This window comes from Doryrhamphus excisus, chromosome 9 (assembly GCF_030265055.1).
Source record: "Doryrhamphus excisus isolate RoL2022-K1 chromosome 9, RoL_Dexc_1.0, whole genome shotgun sequence".
NCBI classification, from domain to species: domain Eukaryota; kingdom Metazoa; phylum Chordata; class Actinopteri; order Syngnathiformes; family Syngnathidae; genus Doryrhamphus; species Doryrhamphus excisus.
This window is the reverse complement of record NC_080474.1, coordinates 12,730,442-12,746,160: the sequence shown is the minus strand read 5'-3', so window position 1 is coordinate 12,746,160 and position 15,719 is coordinate 12,730,442. Positions and strand designations below refer to the sequence as shown.

Here is a 15,719-nt window from a genome sequence, read left to right as displayed (position 1 = left end):
TTTAACAACCCATTACAATACACTCATATGTGACTTTACTCATGTGTATACACCAGTCATTATTTGCACTATGACCCATTTACCATTGCACTAAAATTAATATATCTGCAATATGTCTGCTCCTGCATATGCTCCTGTGCAATACTATGTGTATATTTTGGATATCTTGTATATATATTGTATATATCTTGTATATATCTTGTTAAATTGTCTTTTTTACTCTACTTTTATATACTTTTTTTAACTTGACTACTGCACTGAAAGGATAAGCTCTCCAATCTCGTTGTACATTTTGTATAATGACAATAAAGGCCATTCCATTCCATTCCACAAGTACATGCTGTGTTCAACCAGTATGACTCACCAATGGGATCCATAATCTTTACAGGTTGGGAAGCAGCACTGGGCTTGCCCACACCAGCTTTGTTCTGAGCCTTGACTCTGAAGATGTATTCTTTGTTCTCGATGACATCATTAATGACAGCGCTGAGCTCATCAGATGTTGTCACCTGGACAGGTGACCACTTTACGGAAGTCCTGTCACGGAGCTCGATGATGTAAGAGGTAATAGGAGAACCGCCATCTGATGCCGGCAGCTCCCAGGACACAGTACAACCAAACTTGGAGACGTTCCCGACAATCACATTAAGAGGAGCATCAGGAACATCTGAAGACCATAAGAGAAACAGTCAAAGGACTGGATCTGATAAAACAACCTTCCATGACACCTGAGATCTAAAAATTCATACCAAACTTGTTTTTGGCCTGGACTGGTTTGTCTGTCTCTACTGTGGGTCCGCTGCCAACACGGTTTCGAGCACAGACTCTGAAAAGGTACATGGAGTCCTTCTGGAGTCCTGTCACTGTGTACTCGGGGCTGTCGGCGTGCTCAGTGGCCAGCGTCCAGGTCTTGCGTTTCACGTCTCGTCTCTCCACTACGTAACCAATGACTTTGCTTCCTCCGTCATTCTCTGGTTCCTCCCATGCCAAACTGACTTCACCGTCAGCAGTGTCGACCACCTGCAGGTTCTTCACAGGTCCTGGAACATCTGTTGTCCAGACGAACAGAAGTTTATGGTTGAGGTGTTTATGATTCAATATTAAATCAAAGTAAAAAGATCAAAGTTTAAAAACCGTACCGATGACATCCAGGTTGATGAACGCTTCACCCTCTCCATGCTTGTTCTTAATGATGACCTTGTAACGACCCTCGTCAGATTTTCTAGGGTCCTTCATACGGTACTCTGTGCAGTCGGAGGATGTGTAGACGCTATCCTGTGGAAGACTTAAATTGTCATAGAGCCAGTCTGCCTCAGCTTGTGGGTATGCGCTGTAGGGAACGGCCATGACAAGAGGCTTCCCGGCATCTGTGACGTAGTTTTGGTCAGTGGTTTTTATCTGGGGCGCCGCTACAAGGGAAAGACCCAAGAACAGCATCCATTAGAAAGACCGAAAATCTTTAAAATCGCCTGTATTTATCGCTTTTTACCCGCCATCTCCAGCTTGGCCATGGCATCTTTGTCCTTGACGATGACTCTGTACTGGCCTTGATCTCGAGGACGGATCTCACAGACCTGTAGTCTGTGGACTTTACCTTCACTCATCATCTGGTATTTGTCTCCCTGGACGACTGTCATGTTGTTCCGCAACCATTTCACCTCCACTCTGTCCTTGTTGAGTTCCACCTCAAACACCACATCAGAGCCGGGAGGTTGGAACACATCCTGCGGTGGCCTGATGATCTCCACTGGGGTTTCTGCAAGACCAAGATAATATGTCAGGTAATTCTGATCAGAAGAAGATGATTCTTTGAACTTATATGGAACTTTTCAAGACACTGAAAGTAATTTAACAGAAGACCAAAGTGTACTAACAAAAACAGTGTTCTTGAAAAAGATTTCACCTTCAACAAAGAGTCTCGCTCTGGATCTCTTCTCGTCGACACCGCAAGCGTACTCACACTCGTCGTCAGGTCGGCACTCTTTGATGCGCAAGGTGCAGGTCTTACCATCTTTTTCAAATGTGTATCTGTGTATAGACAAAGTTATTTGAATTAATTTAACAATGTCAACAAGTACACGGCATTGTGTAATGACCAATCACTGACCACAATGCTTACTCTATTTTGTAAATATGTTGACGAAATTGTACATATCTGCTACTGAATAACAGTAAATAAAGCTGCTCAATTAGTAAGTTCTACCATTTTTTTAAGGGTTAAGTGTTAGCTTTCAAACAGTGCTAAGTTTGTTGCATTATTGTTTTATTGTATGAAATGATTAATTACAATTAATATGTTAATTAATCGGGCGGCACAGCGGTCGAGTGATTAGTGCCGTTTCCTCCCACATTCCAAAAACATGCTAGGTTAATTGGCGACTCCAAATTGTCCATTGGTATGAATGTGAGTGTGAATGGTTGTTTGTCTATATGGGCCCTGTGATTGGCTGGCGACCAGTCCAGGGTGTACCCCGCCTCTCGCCCGAAGACAGCTGGGATAGGCTCCAGCACCCCCGTGACCCTCGTGAGGAAAAGCGGTAGAAAATGAATGAATGAATGTTAATTAATGCCTATTTAAGTGGTTGGGGTTTTAATTGTCGTCTGTTTTCCTAAAAATTAGTTTCACAGAGCTTTCAACTTCCCCTTACGTGGATGGACACCGATTCGAGCGTCACATAGCATTTAGGGTAGCAATGCAGAAGCAATCAGGCTGCTCCTTGTACTGGAAGTTGAAGGTTTGAAAATGTCTGAAAATGCTGCTCTGAGCTACAGGAACTCAAGGTGACAATTTAAGAATTTTATGACTGTGTAAAATGTGTTATGAGTCTTAAACCTTGAATGGTATGAGCAAACAACAAGGCTGAAAAATAATGGCGGGTTAACTGAAGTTGCAACTAGTAGCTTCTGATCTTCTCATTTCCTGCTGAATTAAGTTTTATGTAAAGCTCACCTTGGTCCTTCACGAATTTCACGGCCGTTCTTGTACCATTTGACGTCAGCCTTCTCCTTTGTCAGCTTGCAAGTAAACTCTGCATCTTCAAACTCAGTGATAGTCTGGTCCTTCAGCTGCATGGCAAAGTCGGTTGGAGCCTCACTGATGATCAGCTCGGCTGTGGATTTGTCTTCTCCAGCAACAACAGTGTACTCGCCCTCGTCGGCCAGCGTGCAGTCCTTGATGATCAGCGTGTGCTTGACTTTGTCAACTTTGTAGATGACGCGTTTGTTGAAGACTATCTCCTCGCCAGCCTTGATCCACTTCAGAGTGGCGTTGGACCGGTTGACCTTGCAGGAAAAGCTGACTGTATTTTTCTCCTGAGTGTCAATGTCCTCCAGAGGAACAACAATCCTCAAACTCTCCTCTGAAGACACAAAAATCACATGTCAAATGAGTTTCTGGACAACAAGTCAAAGCTGACGTCCTGAGTTGGTGCTTACTGACCTTTGACGGACAGGCTGCAGGAGCTCTTGGCCTGCTCTCCTCTCTGATTGGTCAGGCTGATGCTATAGTTGTCTTCATCGCTTTTTTGTGCGTCTCTGATCCTCAGCGAGAAGACGTTGTCTCGCTGGGCCATCACGTACTTGCTACTCTCAAAGATAGTCTCATTATTCTTTAGCCACTTGGCCTTTGCTCCCTCATCGTTCACCTCGCAGTTCAGGACCACTTCCTGGCCTTCACTGGTCTCTGTGTCCTTCAACGGTGTGATGATCTTCAGTTTCTCTGTTGGTCACAAATGACATTTCAACACATAGCCTCATGTTGAAGAGTCTGTATAAGACGTACAGGAAATAACAGCTTTTATACCATAACACCGGAACTTACCGAGCACAGTGAGGTCAGCGGTCGCTCTTGTTGGGCCGACCATCACCACATATTTGCACTCGTCTTTGGGCTCGCAGTTATTGATGACCAGAGTCCGCCTCTTTCCGTCACGGCTCATTTGGTACTTGTCTCCATCCTCCAGCTCTTTGTCATCTTTCAGCCATTTGACCTCAAAGGTTTCCTTGGAGACCGTGCAGGTGAACTCCGCCTTTTCACCTTCCACCACCTCTATGCTGCGAGGCCTAGAGATGAACTCTGCTGCCAGTTCTGAATGAGGAGAAGACAGATGAGTTCAGAGAAACCATCAAACCACTCAGAGGTCTTTGACATTTGATTTTGTGTACCATTAATCTTGAGATTTCCAGATGTTTTGATGCTAGGACTCAGCCGACAGTTGTACTCTCCAGCATCAGCCATCTTCAGATCCTGAATGAGGAGGATTCGCCTCTTCCCGTCGACGATCTGCTCATAGCGGCCGCCCTCCGGCAGCTCTTCGTCTCCTTTGTACCAGGTGACATCAGCGCTGGGTTTGGAGACCTCGCAGATGAGCTTCACGCTGTCAGTCTCGGTTCCCTCCACATTGGACAAGTTCTTAGTAAACCTGGCCTCCTCCTCTGTGAAAAGTGAAAAATCAACGTCAATTTTGTCATGGTTATTTTTGTTTTGCAAATGTTTGCCACAAACTTCTTACCGATAACAGTAAGCATTCCGGAGGATTTGCATGTTTTTGCGTCACATTCATACTCGGCCTCGTCGTCAAACACGGACTTGTGGACAATGAGGATGTGTTGGCGTCCCTGAGCTATTATTTCATACTTCTTCCCTTTTCTGATTTCACTTCCATCCTTGAACCAGCGGACCTGTGGCGGAGTGTGAACATGGAGTAAGTGAGAAGTGACCACAGTAAAATTAGATTAGTTTATTGTAAATGAATGCATTTTTTTATGTTTTTAATCTCTTAAAATGTATAATTTTTTTTCTAGAATACCAGTTCTTTCTTGAAATGTGATGACTGTGTTCTCGCTAAATATTTCTCATAACATATTTTGTCTTTTGGTATAACTTTAATCTATGTATAATTACATATTTTTCTTGTGATAGCAGAACTTTATTCTTGTTATATAAATTAATTTGAACTGCTAATTTATTCTGGTAAAATTAAGAGTTTAAAAGTTGAAAAACTTTTTTCTTGTACTGTAATATTATACATTTATTCCCATAAAAACTGCCATCTCTTTAGTAAAATAAATTTTTGGTGAAAAATAAATTAAAATGTATTCAAATTATTTGTAAGATTGTTCAGTCATTCTGGTAAAATTATGACTTTTTATTGTGCTGAATATAAAACAAAAATGTTTTTTAAATTTCTACTACCTATTCTTATGATGGTATGAACTTTTTTCTTTTTTCCTGTTTCTGATTTTAATATTTCAACATCACAATAATTATATACTTTTTTTCTCACAATATTACATTTTTTTCCAATTTAATTAATGTAAAATTACAACTCTTTTCTCGTAATATTATACTTTTATTCTCAAGCCAAGCTCACCTTAACATCTTCTCTGGACACTTCACACTCAAACCTGGCGGACTCCTTCTCTCGGACCTCAACATCATGGAGTGGCTTGGAGAACTCAACATGTGGAGCTGTTGACATAGATGTTAGTGGCTTAAATTAGGTCTTTGATTCAGACTAGCATGTTCAAGAAATGTGAAATGTAAAGAAATGAAAGATTTTCCGTGATTACAATGCCAGATTCTGGAGCTCTGGAAAGTGTTTGACTGACTTGAACATTTCGAACAAATGGTAATCATGATGGTAATGACCCTTGCCCCTCCACAGGAATACATCCTCAATAACACTAAACACTTCCTGGGAGCTTACTAAAATGGCTGATTTCACTTTGGGGAAATGTTCACAAATGACTCACGTTCAACATTTAGGAAGCAGGAGGTTTTAAAGTCTTTAGCGTCACAAGAATATGTTCTCGAGTCATCCAAAGTGCAGCCGTGGATGAGCAGCGTCCTCTTGTGGCCGTCCACGATCATCTCATACTTTTTACTCTTGCGGATCTCCTGTCCATCTTTGAACCATTGCACCTCTGCGTTTTGTCTGGACACCTCACATTCCAGTGTGGCGGTGGCTTCCTCCTCCACCGTCTGGTCCTCTAAAGGCTTAGTGAACTCCACAGGTGGTTCTGAACACGAGCAAAATGTCTCAGTTTTTTCTTTTTGCATGGAACAGCAAAAACATCATCTAAAAAGTTTGAATCCTTCTCAAATCACCCTGATCCTAAATCCAACTCCTAAACAATTGAAAATCAAATATTTCAACTCAGAAGCAAAGGTTGAATTTAACATTAGCAGAGTTAGCATCCATGTATTTTTTTAATGGGTTCTTTGTATGTCACACACATTCCCACACCCACTAAAAATGTCACAACCTATGGCCTTGACTTGTGCACAACACCTTTAACGAAGAGGTTGGCTTCTGTCTGGAAGTCCTTGGCGGTCAGTCGGACTTGTCCCGCTTCTTTTAGCTGGACATCCCGCAAGGTCAAGCTGTGAACTTTGCCCTCCGACTTGAGCACCACCTGCGGGTCAAATATAGACACGGTCAAGTTAAAGCTGCTTCAACAATGGAAAGCTATCGTGTTTCTAACTTCAAACAGAGGAATCTACTTGGACATTATCTGCTGCTCATTAAATAAGTTGAAAGACCCACGGTAATTTGGAGCCACTGCAAGGCGGATTTCGCCAATAACTAGCACATTCAGAGGTTCTGAAGTATTACTTAAATGCAATGCACAGCATTGATGTCAGCAAATTGCACACCCAAACAGCAGTGGGAGTCTTTGACAGACTACATTGGATACAAACAGTATGAGAAGTACAGAAATCCCTTGCTTATCGTGATTATTCTGTACAACCATGACAAGAACATTTCCGCAAAGTAGGATTGCTTATTTATATATTGGATATTTTTGTAGTGGCTGCACCGAGTGGTTAGCGTACAGGCCACACAACTAGGAGACCCGAGTTCGATTCCACCATCGGCCATCTCTGTGTGGAGTTTACATGTTCTCCCCATGCATGCGTGCGTTTTCTTCGGGTACTCCGGTTTCCTCCCACATTCCAAAAACATGCTAGGTTAATTGGTGACTCCAAATTGTCCATAGGTATGAATGTGAGTGTGAATGGTTGTTTGTCTATATGTGCCCTGTGATTGGCTGGTGACCAGTCCAGGGTGTACCCCGCCTCTCGCCCAAAGACAGCTGGGATAGGCTCCAACACCCCTGCGACCCTTGTGAGGATAAGCGGTAGAAAATGATTTAATGAATATTTTTGTAGTTATGGCATAACAAACCTGTTTACTATCCACTAAATCAGTTTTTTTTATCATTATTAGAGCTCTGTAGACAGTAAATAACACCCACACGCTGACCTCTACATTTGTATCACACAATATAGTATATACTGTATAATCAGACAAAATAAGCCATTTAAGACATAAATAAAACTTATGCTTGGGTTTGGTTGTGGCAGCAACAATAGCCAGTGTTATGATGATGATTATGATATTAATAATGAATATTATTATGTTGTTATGATTGTGCCTGTTGTTGCGGCAATCCAGTCTGGTGCTTGTCTCTCTGATGAAAAAACACATACAATTTATTTAAACATGCCAAATAGGCTTCAGCATACCCCTGCAACCCTAATGAGGATAAATGTATGAATATGGATAGATGGATATTGATGGTATGGATGTATGGATATTTTTGGTTTGAATAACCATGATAAAGTGAACCCGTGAAATTCAAACCGCAATCTGCCAGTCCAAATTTCGTCAGTCAACACCTGTATAGATAACCTGAAGTAAGAGCACAGTGTATTGTATTAATGTGCAGTGGGATTCATGTATGTAAGTATGTTCAATGGTGCAATGTATATTCTTTGGTTCAATACAGTTTGTGTTAGTAAGCACCAAAAAGTGGCAAGATATTATTATGATTATCCATCCCTTCATTTTCTATGCCGCTTATCCTCACGAGGGTCGCAGGCATGCTGGAGCCTATCCCAGCTGCTGTTGGGCGAGAGGCGGGGTACACCCTGGACTGGTTGCCAGCCAATCACAGGGCACATATAGACAAACAACCATTCACACTCACATTCATTCCTATGGACAATTTGGAGTCGCTAATTAACCTAGCATGTTTTTGGAATGTTGGAGGAAACCGGAGTACCTGGAGAAAATCCATGCATGCACAGGGACTCCAAGCGGGGATTCAAACTATTATTATTATATGATGTGTTATTATTATTATATTGAATAATTGAGAACTATAGCATTAAATAAGGAATACATTTGCCATGAACGTCCAATGTAACATATTTTTAACATCAGTATGTACTACAGTACTACTGACCTAAAGTATGCGTTCCACTTAGACTGTGGGACATCCCCATTGTTTTTCTTTTCTCATTCTTCATCATGTTGTACACAATTGTTGAATTTTCAACAACCACATAACTTGCAAAAAGCAAAGTGATTATTAGGTATTAAGATGTATAATTATAATAAAAATTACCCAGCATTAGCCTATATTTTGCACATACATTAAATGGTCTTTCACTTGTATAGCGCTTTGACACTGTTAGCACATATTTATAAATCATGGTTGCTTTTTGTAATTTGGTATATATTTTTTTAAATAATTTGGAATAAAAACTATTTAATTTACTACATAATATATTCCTGACATCACAGAGTCTTTTCAGATTATATAAAGGTTGAAGAAAATTGAGAAAAAAACAAGTGTCAGCTGACTTGTGACAGTTGAAACTGTACAGCAGCTGCTTTCCTTCCACGAATTTAAACTATCGGACGTCACTCTCATTTCTTGTTTACAATCTCCCAAAACATAACTCCGTACACATACAGTCAATTTTACTATATGAAACATATACCTTTTATTGCAAATTTGTTTGCTTTTTGTGAGCACTGTAACATGTAATGCGACACTTAACATAACACGTAATGTGACACGGAATCACACACATAGGTCACATAACCTCCATTAAACTAATTCCACATGGATTCCTTTTCATCGGAGCGTGAAAGCAATTAAAAATGGGGTGTGAGAAAGTTTGACAGCAAGGTTTTCCTTGCAGCCCACCTGCTGGGCTCCCTTGCAACCTCCTGCCACTGTTAAAAATAGAAGCAGGAACTTGCTTGCATGGCAGAACCGGGCCCCTGCCTGATAGCAGAACCTTATATGCATACGTCCCGTGACAACAGGAGCCTCGCTGAGCTGACCGGCAGTGTATTGTGGGAACAGGAAGTGATAGATAACAACGTGAGGAGACACTTACTCTGTCGCTGGGTTCCATCTTGGTACCCTCCAGGAACCACTCAACAGCAATGTCTTCGTAGGACAGCTCGCATTCGAAGGTGGCAGTCTCCCCGGCAGTCACGGTGACGTCAGTCAGAGGCCGCGCCAAGCCGATGACCCGGGCTTTGGATCGAGGAGAAGACATGGTTATCCCCCAAGCTCAAGTCAACAGATCCTCAAAAAAAATCCCTGAGAGAAGTCGGTAACCCTCAGGGCCGAGTCCTCATGTTGGTGAGGTGTTGAGGCTGGTTGAAGCCCGCGGGACAACTGAAACTAACCACCCTGACACTTGGCACTGGTGGACCAACTCATTAGCATACGACCTGGGCCGCGTGCTCATCCTGCCAATCACTGCAAACCTGTTCTGGATAAGGCATGCCGTTTCTAAAATAACCACAGACCGTGATTGGCTGAGAGCCAGAGAGTACATGAGGAGTGAAGAAATGTGCTCCTGTCAATCACTTGCTGCCAAACCTTCGACAAAAGGAGAATGTGGTAACCCCCCCCTTACACAACACTGTCATAAATGCTGATGATGTGGGTGGGGGCACAGGAAGACTAATACATATCAATTGCTTGGTAACTTCAGAACCATATGAAGCAGATGAACACAATGTGTTTCATCATCAACTATTTGTAGTGGATTAACTAATTATTTATACCAGGCCAAGGAAAACAAACGCCACCCATGTAACTCAAAGCTCCAGAGAGAAGAAAAATACCCACAAATATTAACTTAAAGTTAAAGATCATGTCTTTGAGGAATTTAAAGTATCTGCTCCTATGAAAGCCACAGGAATAACTAAACAGGGCAGTTTAACATGGCTGGAAGACCAAAATCAATCTCCTAGTGGGCTTTATGTTGATTCAGAAAAAGGCAAAATAATTTTTTCATTTGTTATTTTATTTGTTCTCTAGGGATATATGTAAGGAATTTTGCTTTTTTTTATTACAGTTTTGTTTAATTCTACTATTTATTCATTCATTCATTCATTTTCTACCGCTTTTTCCTCACAAGGTTCGCGGGGGTGCTGGAGCCTATCCCAGCTGTCTTTGGGCGAGAGGCGGGGTACACCCTGGACTGGTCGCCAGCCAATCACAGGGCACATATAGACAAACAACCATTCACACTCACATTCATACCTATGGACAATTTGGAGTCGCCAATTAACCTAGCATGTTTTTGGAATGTGGGAGGAAACCGGAGTACCCGGAGAAAACCCACGCATGCACGAGGAGAACATGCAAACTCCACATAGAGATGCCCGAGGGTGGAATTGAACTTCTACTATTTAATGTCCATGTGATCTGTGTAGTGAATAACCTATTTAAGTGTTTATTTTGGGATAATTTAGTCAGAAAGCCGAGTACCACCTATATCTTGTCCATTAAAAGGACAATAAATTTCAATCCGATCTACTTGCCTGTTTATAACATGGCTATTTAAGTAAAATCTTCTCTTTGTTCTCTCACCTTTGACCCTTAGCTGAGCTGACGACTTGGCATTGGCTGCTGAGAAGTCCACAGTCCCGGCCATGTCTTTGCGGCAGTTGAAGAGAATCAAAGTGTGTCTCACTCCTTCCTCCTTGATTTCCACATCCTGAGGGACAACGGATGTGGACGTCATCAGAAGACATGACTTATAAAGATTAACATGTCTTTACGAGCAATCTCACAGCAGATGGATGGAGCGTCTCCCCCTTCAGCTTCCACGTGGCATGAAGGTCTTCCTCTGAAATCTCGGTTTCAAACTTAGCCGTCTCAGTCTCAGTCACCTCCACGCTGTACAGCGGACGTACAACCTTGATGTCACGCTCTGCGACACATGAATATAATATGTTAGTGACATGCAAACACAAAGTAAAGCAGACGGAAGAACCACCAGTGACACCAGTCACCATCAATGATGGTCACAAGACATTATGGACCATAATGGACACATTGTGGAGATAAGAAAACAGCACAAGTAGCGGTCGCTCTCATTCAGAGCGACTTACAGTAGATGCAAAAGCAGGACACATGGAGGATCTCTGCAGAATACACCAACCTCATACAACACAGCCGTCATTTATTAACTTCTGATTTGTAGATTATCAATAACCGAGAGAGAGTCAGAGTTTATAAAACTTATTATCACATACTACAGTATTAATTGGCCCTGTACCCTAGAAACCGTCCATGAATGATACGGGAAAAGGCCGAAATGATACTGTGTCAAAGCCCAGGGCAGTGATACTGATAAAATATAGAGTTTAACCATGTCCAGTATCAGCCCCCGTAGCTGTCCACTCAGAGCGCGCTGCTCTGGTATCGTGCCTGTGAAACAACCAATCAGAGAACAGCGCACGAGCGTGAACACACAGCGTTTGTTTTGCTGCCGTCTGTGCTCTGTCAACATGTCAGCGGTTGACACTCCCAGTGAAAGACAAACAGGGAAAATAGCAAACAGAATATTAGAAATGGAACGTTTTATCACCATTAATGAGGAGGACACTCTTGAAATGATTGAAAAAACTAAAAATGTAAATAGAAGTCGGAAAAACCAAGGGCGACCTCAAGCTTTTTTCTGAATGGCTCATCAACTGCAAGAACGAACGAAGACTGGTAGAAAGTATTCCCCCGCCTGAGTTAGACAAATACGTGTCTATGTTTATTTTATCAATCAGAAAAGAAAATGGGTATGAATACGAGCCTGATTCTCTCAAATCAAAATTCAACTCTCTGGCAGGTCACATGATGGAAAAACGAAAGCTAAACTTCCTGTGTTTACACTGTTTAGATATAATTCATGTAATAAACTGAAAACTTTCTGGAAACAAAAGGGTCTTTTGATTAAATAGTATGTGATAATAAGCTCATGATTAAATAGTATGTGATAATAAGATCATCACATGGTTTTGTCTGGTATCAGGCCCAGTATCATGCCCCGTGTGACCATGTGATAACCTATAATAAATGTTTCAGCACACAAAACAAGTGTCCTCTGCTGTCAAGACCAAGACGTGATTATGACACGTCTGATGTTTTGTAACAGTTGAGGTATGAGGTGTGTATGAGCTTGATTGATGCTGCAGAGTTCTTACAATTTCTTTTCACACACTCAATGTTTGCAATCAAAACCATGCCAACAGAGACAGGGGATGGCAATGGAGGGAGGCGAGGCGTCGATGATGGTGGGCAGTCCTGTATTCCTGAACACGTCAGTCGAGGGTTTCTGCAGGTTTTACCTTCGATGTTGAGCTGGGCTGTGGTTTTGTCAGTGCCACAGTCGCAGGTGAAGGTTCCCATGTCACTCTTGGCTGCCTTCTTGATGACTAGAGTGCGTTTTCTGCCGTCTGACTGGATCAGAATGTTCTTGGAGGCAAATATTTCATTGCCGTCCTTGAACCATCGGACCGCTCCTGTGGCCTTGCTCAGCTCACAGGAAAGAATCACCTCATCCTTTTCAATGGCAGTGTAGTTTTGGAGCTTCAGCGTGAAGTAGAGGTCACCCTCTGCAATTGCAAGTTCAGTTCAACGGGTAAGAACATGAACATAGCATTTTGTGTGTGTTGTGTGTGCATTAAGTGGGGGAAGCTGTGTAAAAACACAAACACAAACCCAGCACGGTGAGCATGGCCTCTGCTGTCTTGTCCATAGCCTCCACCTTGATCATGGATGTGTCATCGACTGTGACCTCCTTGAAGGCCAGCTTGTGGACTCGACCATCCTCAGACATGTGCACCACCTTGCTGGGGTGCAGCCGCAAACCGTTTTTGTACCAAACCACCGGGATCTTTTCATGTGAGAGTTCCACACTGAACACGGCTGTTTCGCGCTCCTTCACTGTCACATCTTTGATAGGTTTGAGAAACTCGAGACGAATACCTGACAGACAAAGATGATGTTGATACTTTGCACGTTCAAGTCTACGTGACGTGAGAACACACTCGCTTCGGAATATTTGCCAACGCCCTGATCCAACATCAATAACCTATGAAATGTCTCTTCTGAAAGAATGGAAAATGTACATGCAGATGTGTCAGACTGGAGAACACTGTCGCACCGATCTGACCTTGAATGTGAGCACCAATGAAGGTTGGGCTCTCCCATCATCACCATGGTGACGCACAAGATCAGAACTGTGCACAAGGTTCACTTATAAGCTGAATGAATGTACAGTGCCATCTCGGTGTCATAATGTGACCTTTATACTGAGGAAATAAGGATACCTTTACTTTGAAAGGCATTTGGCAAATATATCTTGTTCAAGTTCCGGCGTCGCATGTCCACCAATTACTATGTCAAGTACCTTCAATAATGAGTCTTCCTGATGTTCTTTTGTCTTCTGCCTCAAATGTGTACTTGGCTTCGTCTTCATATCTGGCGGATTTCACAATAAGAGAATATTTCTTGCCATCGTCCAGAAGCTGAAACTTATCATCGTTTGAAAGCGTCTGAGATCCTTTAAGCCAGCGAGAACTTTTGGGTTCTCTGGAAATTTCCACCTCAAATTTGGCTTCATCTTTTTCAAAGACATGCACATCGGCCAACGGGGTGAGGAAGGAGATGGGAAGTTCTGTTGATTTACACAGACAATTAATGCCAAGATGAGGGCGCGGTGTCAAGAAGCTCGTCAGAGCAGAGCAGGCGCTCACCCTTCACTTTCAAGTTGGCCGAACATTTGGCGTTGGCGGCGCTAAACGCCACCTCGCCCGTCTGAGGCACTTTGCAGTTGTACAACACCAGCGTGTGCTTGGCACCGTCCTCCACCATCTCAACATCCTGCAGATGCCAACAGGGTCTCAGAATCGAGCTCAGGGTCGCATAATCACCACTTCACTCAAATCCGCTTACAAAGCACATTCACACACACAAGAGAAGATGTACTGGACACGTACAGGAGATGGACTGAGGACTTGGCCGCCGAGTTTCCACTGGCCGTGTACGTCGTCTTCACTCAGCTCGACCTCAAAACGAGCCGTCTCACCTTCAAAGATCTCTACACCATACACTGGCCGCAGCACTCGGATGTTGCGGGCTGGCATTGAAGAGAGGTGACAACTTACTGACAAAGCCACACAGTCGCACACAATGATGTCACACCAGGTGGCATGATGATGGTGATGAGGAAGATGAAAATGGATCAAGGAAGAGATGAGAGCGAGTTTCAAAAGCGATCAGAAGGGGTATCACAAGTGGAGATGGATGGGTAATGACGAGAGATTGGGTGGTGTTATGAAGTGGAGCCTCATAGGAAGAGATGGTGTTATGAGAATGAGCATGATGGGGATGCGCAAGAGCTGAGATGACATTACGAGGTGGAACCTGATGGGGAAGTGCGAAAGCTGAGGTGGAGTTATGGAATGGAGCCAGATGGAAAGTGCAAGGAAGCACAACAACAGCAGATGGGATGATGGAAGGGGCGATGGTGGATCAACAAACTCCTTCTTTACCTTCAATGTGAAGCGCTGCTGTCGTCTTGTCTGTTCCACAGTCACACACGTACTGTCCTTTATCGCTGTCTACGACTTTCCTGATGACAAGTGATCTGTGTTTGCCCTCCGCCTTAATGGCCACCATTTTGGAGGCCTTCACTTCGGTTTCGTTGTGGTACCATATAACTTGGACGTCTCTGTTAAGTTCACATTCTAGCAACACCTTGTCTTTTTCCACTGCAGTGTAGTCCTGCAGCTTGACTGTGAAGTATGCATCTCCCTCTGGAAGGGAACATTTTGAAAGACATGATGCAAACCCGTGAGACAGACTGCCAAACACAATGCAGGATGCGATCCAGATAGAAGAGGGGGCAGACATGGGGGCTCCAAGAACAAAACGTTACCTATGACTGTTAAGTTGGCCATGGTTGAAATTCCTTTAGCTTCAGCCTTAATCTGACAAGTGTCATCAAGTGTTACGTCCTTCATTTCGAGCACATGTCGCTTCCCATCTACATGCTTGAGCACAGTTCTGCTAGGATGGACTTTAACATCGTTCTTGAACCAGGTGAGGGGAACATTTTCATGAGAGAGCTCCAGCTCAAAGTAAACAGTGCTGCCCTCTTTCACCGTTTGGTCCTTTATTGGTGAAATCAGTTTGAGCCTGATACCTACAACCGCATGGTCATAGGTGTTAGTTCAGCCCAGGACACAAGCGACGCACCATCAACAGGACTAACCCGGCACTTACCCTCCACTGTCAGTCTCGCCGTGGACGCTTTGCCCAATACTTCAATCTTGTACTCATCCTCATCATCAAACTCACAGCAGTTTATGACAAGCATGTGCTTCTTTCCATCATCTATGATGTCATATTTTGCATCCGGTGTGATGATGTCACTGCCTCTGTACCACATAACCTTAGAAACATCCTTGGTGATGGTGCATTCAAATTTAGCCTGCTTCTTTTCAGGCACACTAACATCCTTCAGTGGGACAACAAAGTCCATTGGGATTTCTGAGGAAGGTCAAAAGGTGACACAGTTGGACACATCAACACAAAACAGTAAGACAACGGTCTAC

The 15,719-nt window shown here is 43.0% G+C and overlaps 1 protein-coding gene across 2 annotated transcripts in view; it reads right to left on the bottom strand.

Annotated features, from left to right (window-relative positions):
* The window catches only part of ttn.2 (titin, tandem duplicate 2), a 179,643-nt gene that overhangs the window by 84,433 nt on the left and 79,491 nt on the right, over nucleotides 1–15,719 (bottom strand). For both annotated transcript variants that reach the window (XM_058081579.1, XM_058081580.1), the window contains 24 exons: nucleotides 15,388–15,654; nucleotides 15,041–15,307; nucleotides 14,655–14,918; nucleotides 14,100–14,239; nucleotides 13,857–13,983; nucleotides 13,511–13,777; nucleotides 12,820–13,086; nucleotides 12,447–12,713; nucleotides 10,896–11,035; nucleotides 10,693–10,819; nucleotides 9,200–9,342; nucleotides 6,294–6,417; nucleotides 5,755–6,021; nucleotides 5,373–5,470; nucleotides 4,512–4,680; nucleotides 4,165–4,434; nucleotides 3,821–4,087; nucleotides 3,440–3,718; nucleotides 2,951–3,359; nucleotides 1,904–2,028; nucleotides 1,490–1,756; nucleotides 1,140–1,409; nucleotides 750–1,049; nucleotides 365–667 (listed from right to left, as the gene is read on the bottom strand). In XM_058081579.1, the coding sequence (XP_057937562.1) occupies nucleotides 365–667; nucleotides 750–1,049; nucleotides 1,140–1,409; nucleotides 1,490–1,756; nucleotides 1,904–2,028; nucleotides 2,951–3,359; nucleotides 3,440–3,718; nucleotides 3,821–4,087; nucleotides 4,165–4,434; nucleotides 4,512–4,680; nucleotides 5,373–5,470; nucleotides 5,755–6,021; nucleotides 6,294–6,417; nucleotides 9,200–9,342; nucleotides 10,693–10,819; nucleotides 10,896–11,035; nucleotides 12,447–12,713; nucleotides 12,820–13,086; nucleotides 13,511–13,777; nucleotides 13,857–13,983; nucleotides 14,100–14,239; nucleotides 14,655–14,918; nucleotides 15,041–15,307; nucleotides 15,388–15,654 (5,424 nt within the window). The remainder of the gene's footprint in view (nucleotides 1–364; nucleotides 668–749; nucleotides 1,050–1,139; nucleotides 1,410–1,489; nucleotides 1,757–1,903; nucleotides 2,029–2,950; nucleotides 3,360–3,439; nucleotides 3,719–3,820; nucleotides 4,088–4,164; nucleotides 4,435–4,511; nucleotides 4,681–5,372; nucleotides 5,471–5,754; nucleotides 6,022–6,293; nucleotides 6,418–9,199; nucleotides 9,343–10,692; nucleotides 10,820–10,895; nucleotides 11,036–12,446; nucleotides 12,714–12,819; nucleotides 13,087–13,510; nucleotides 13,778–13,856; nucleotides 13,984–14,099; nucleotides 14,240–14,654; nucleotides 14,919–15,040; nucleotides 15,308–15,387; nucleotides 15,655–15,719) is intronic.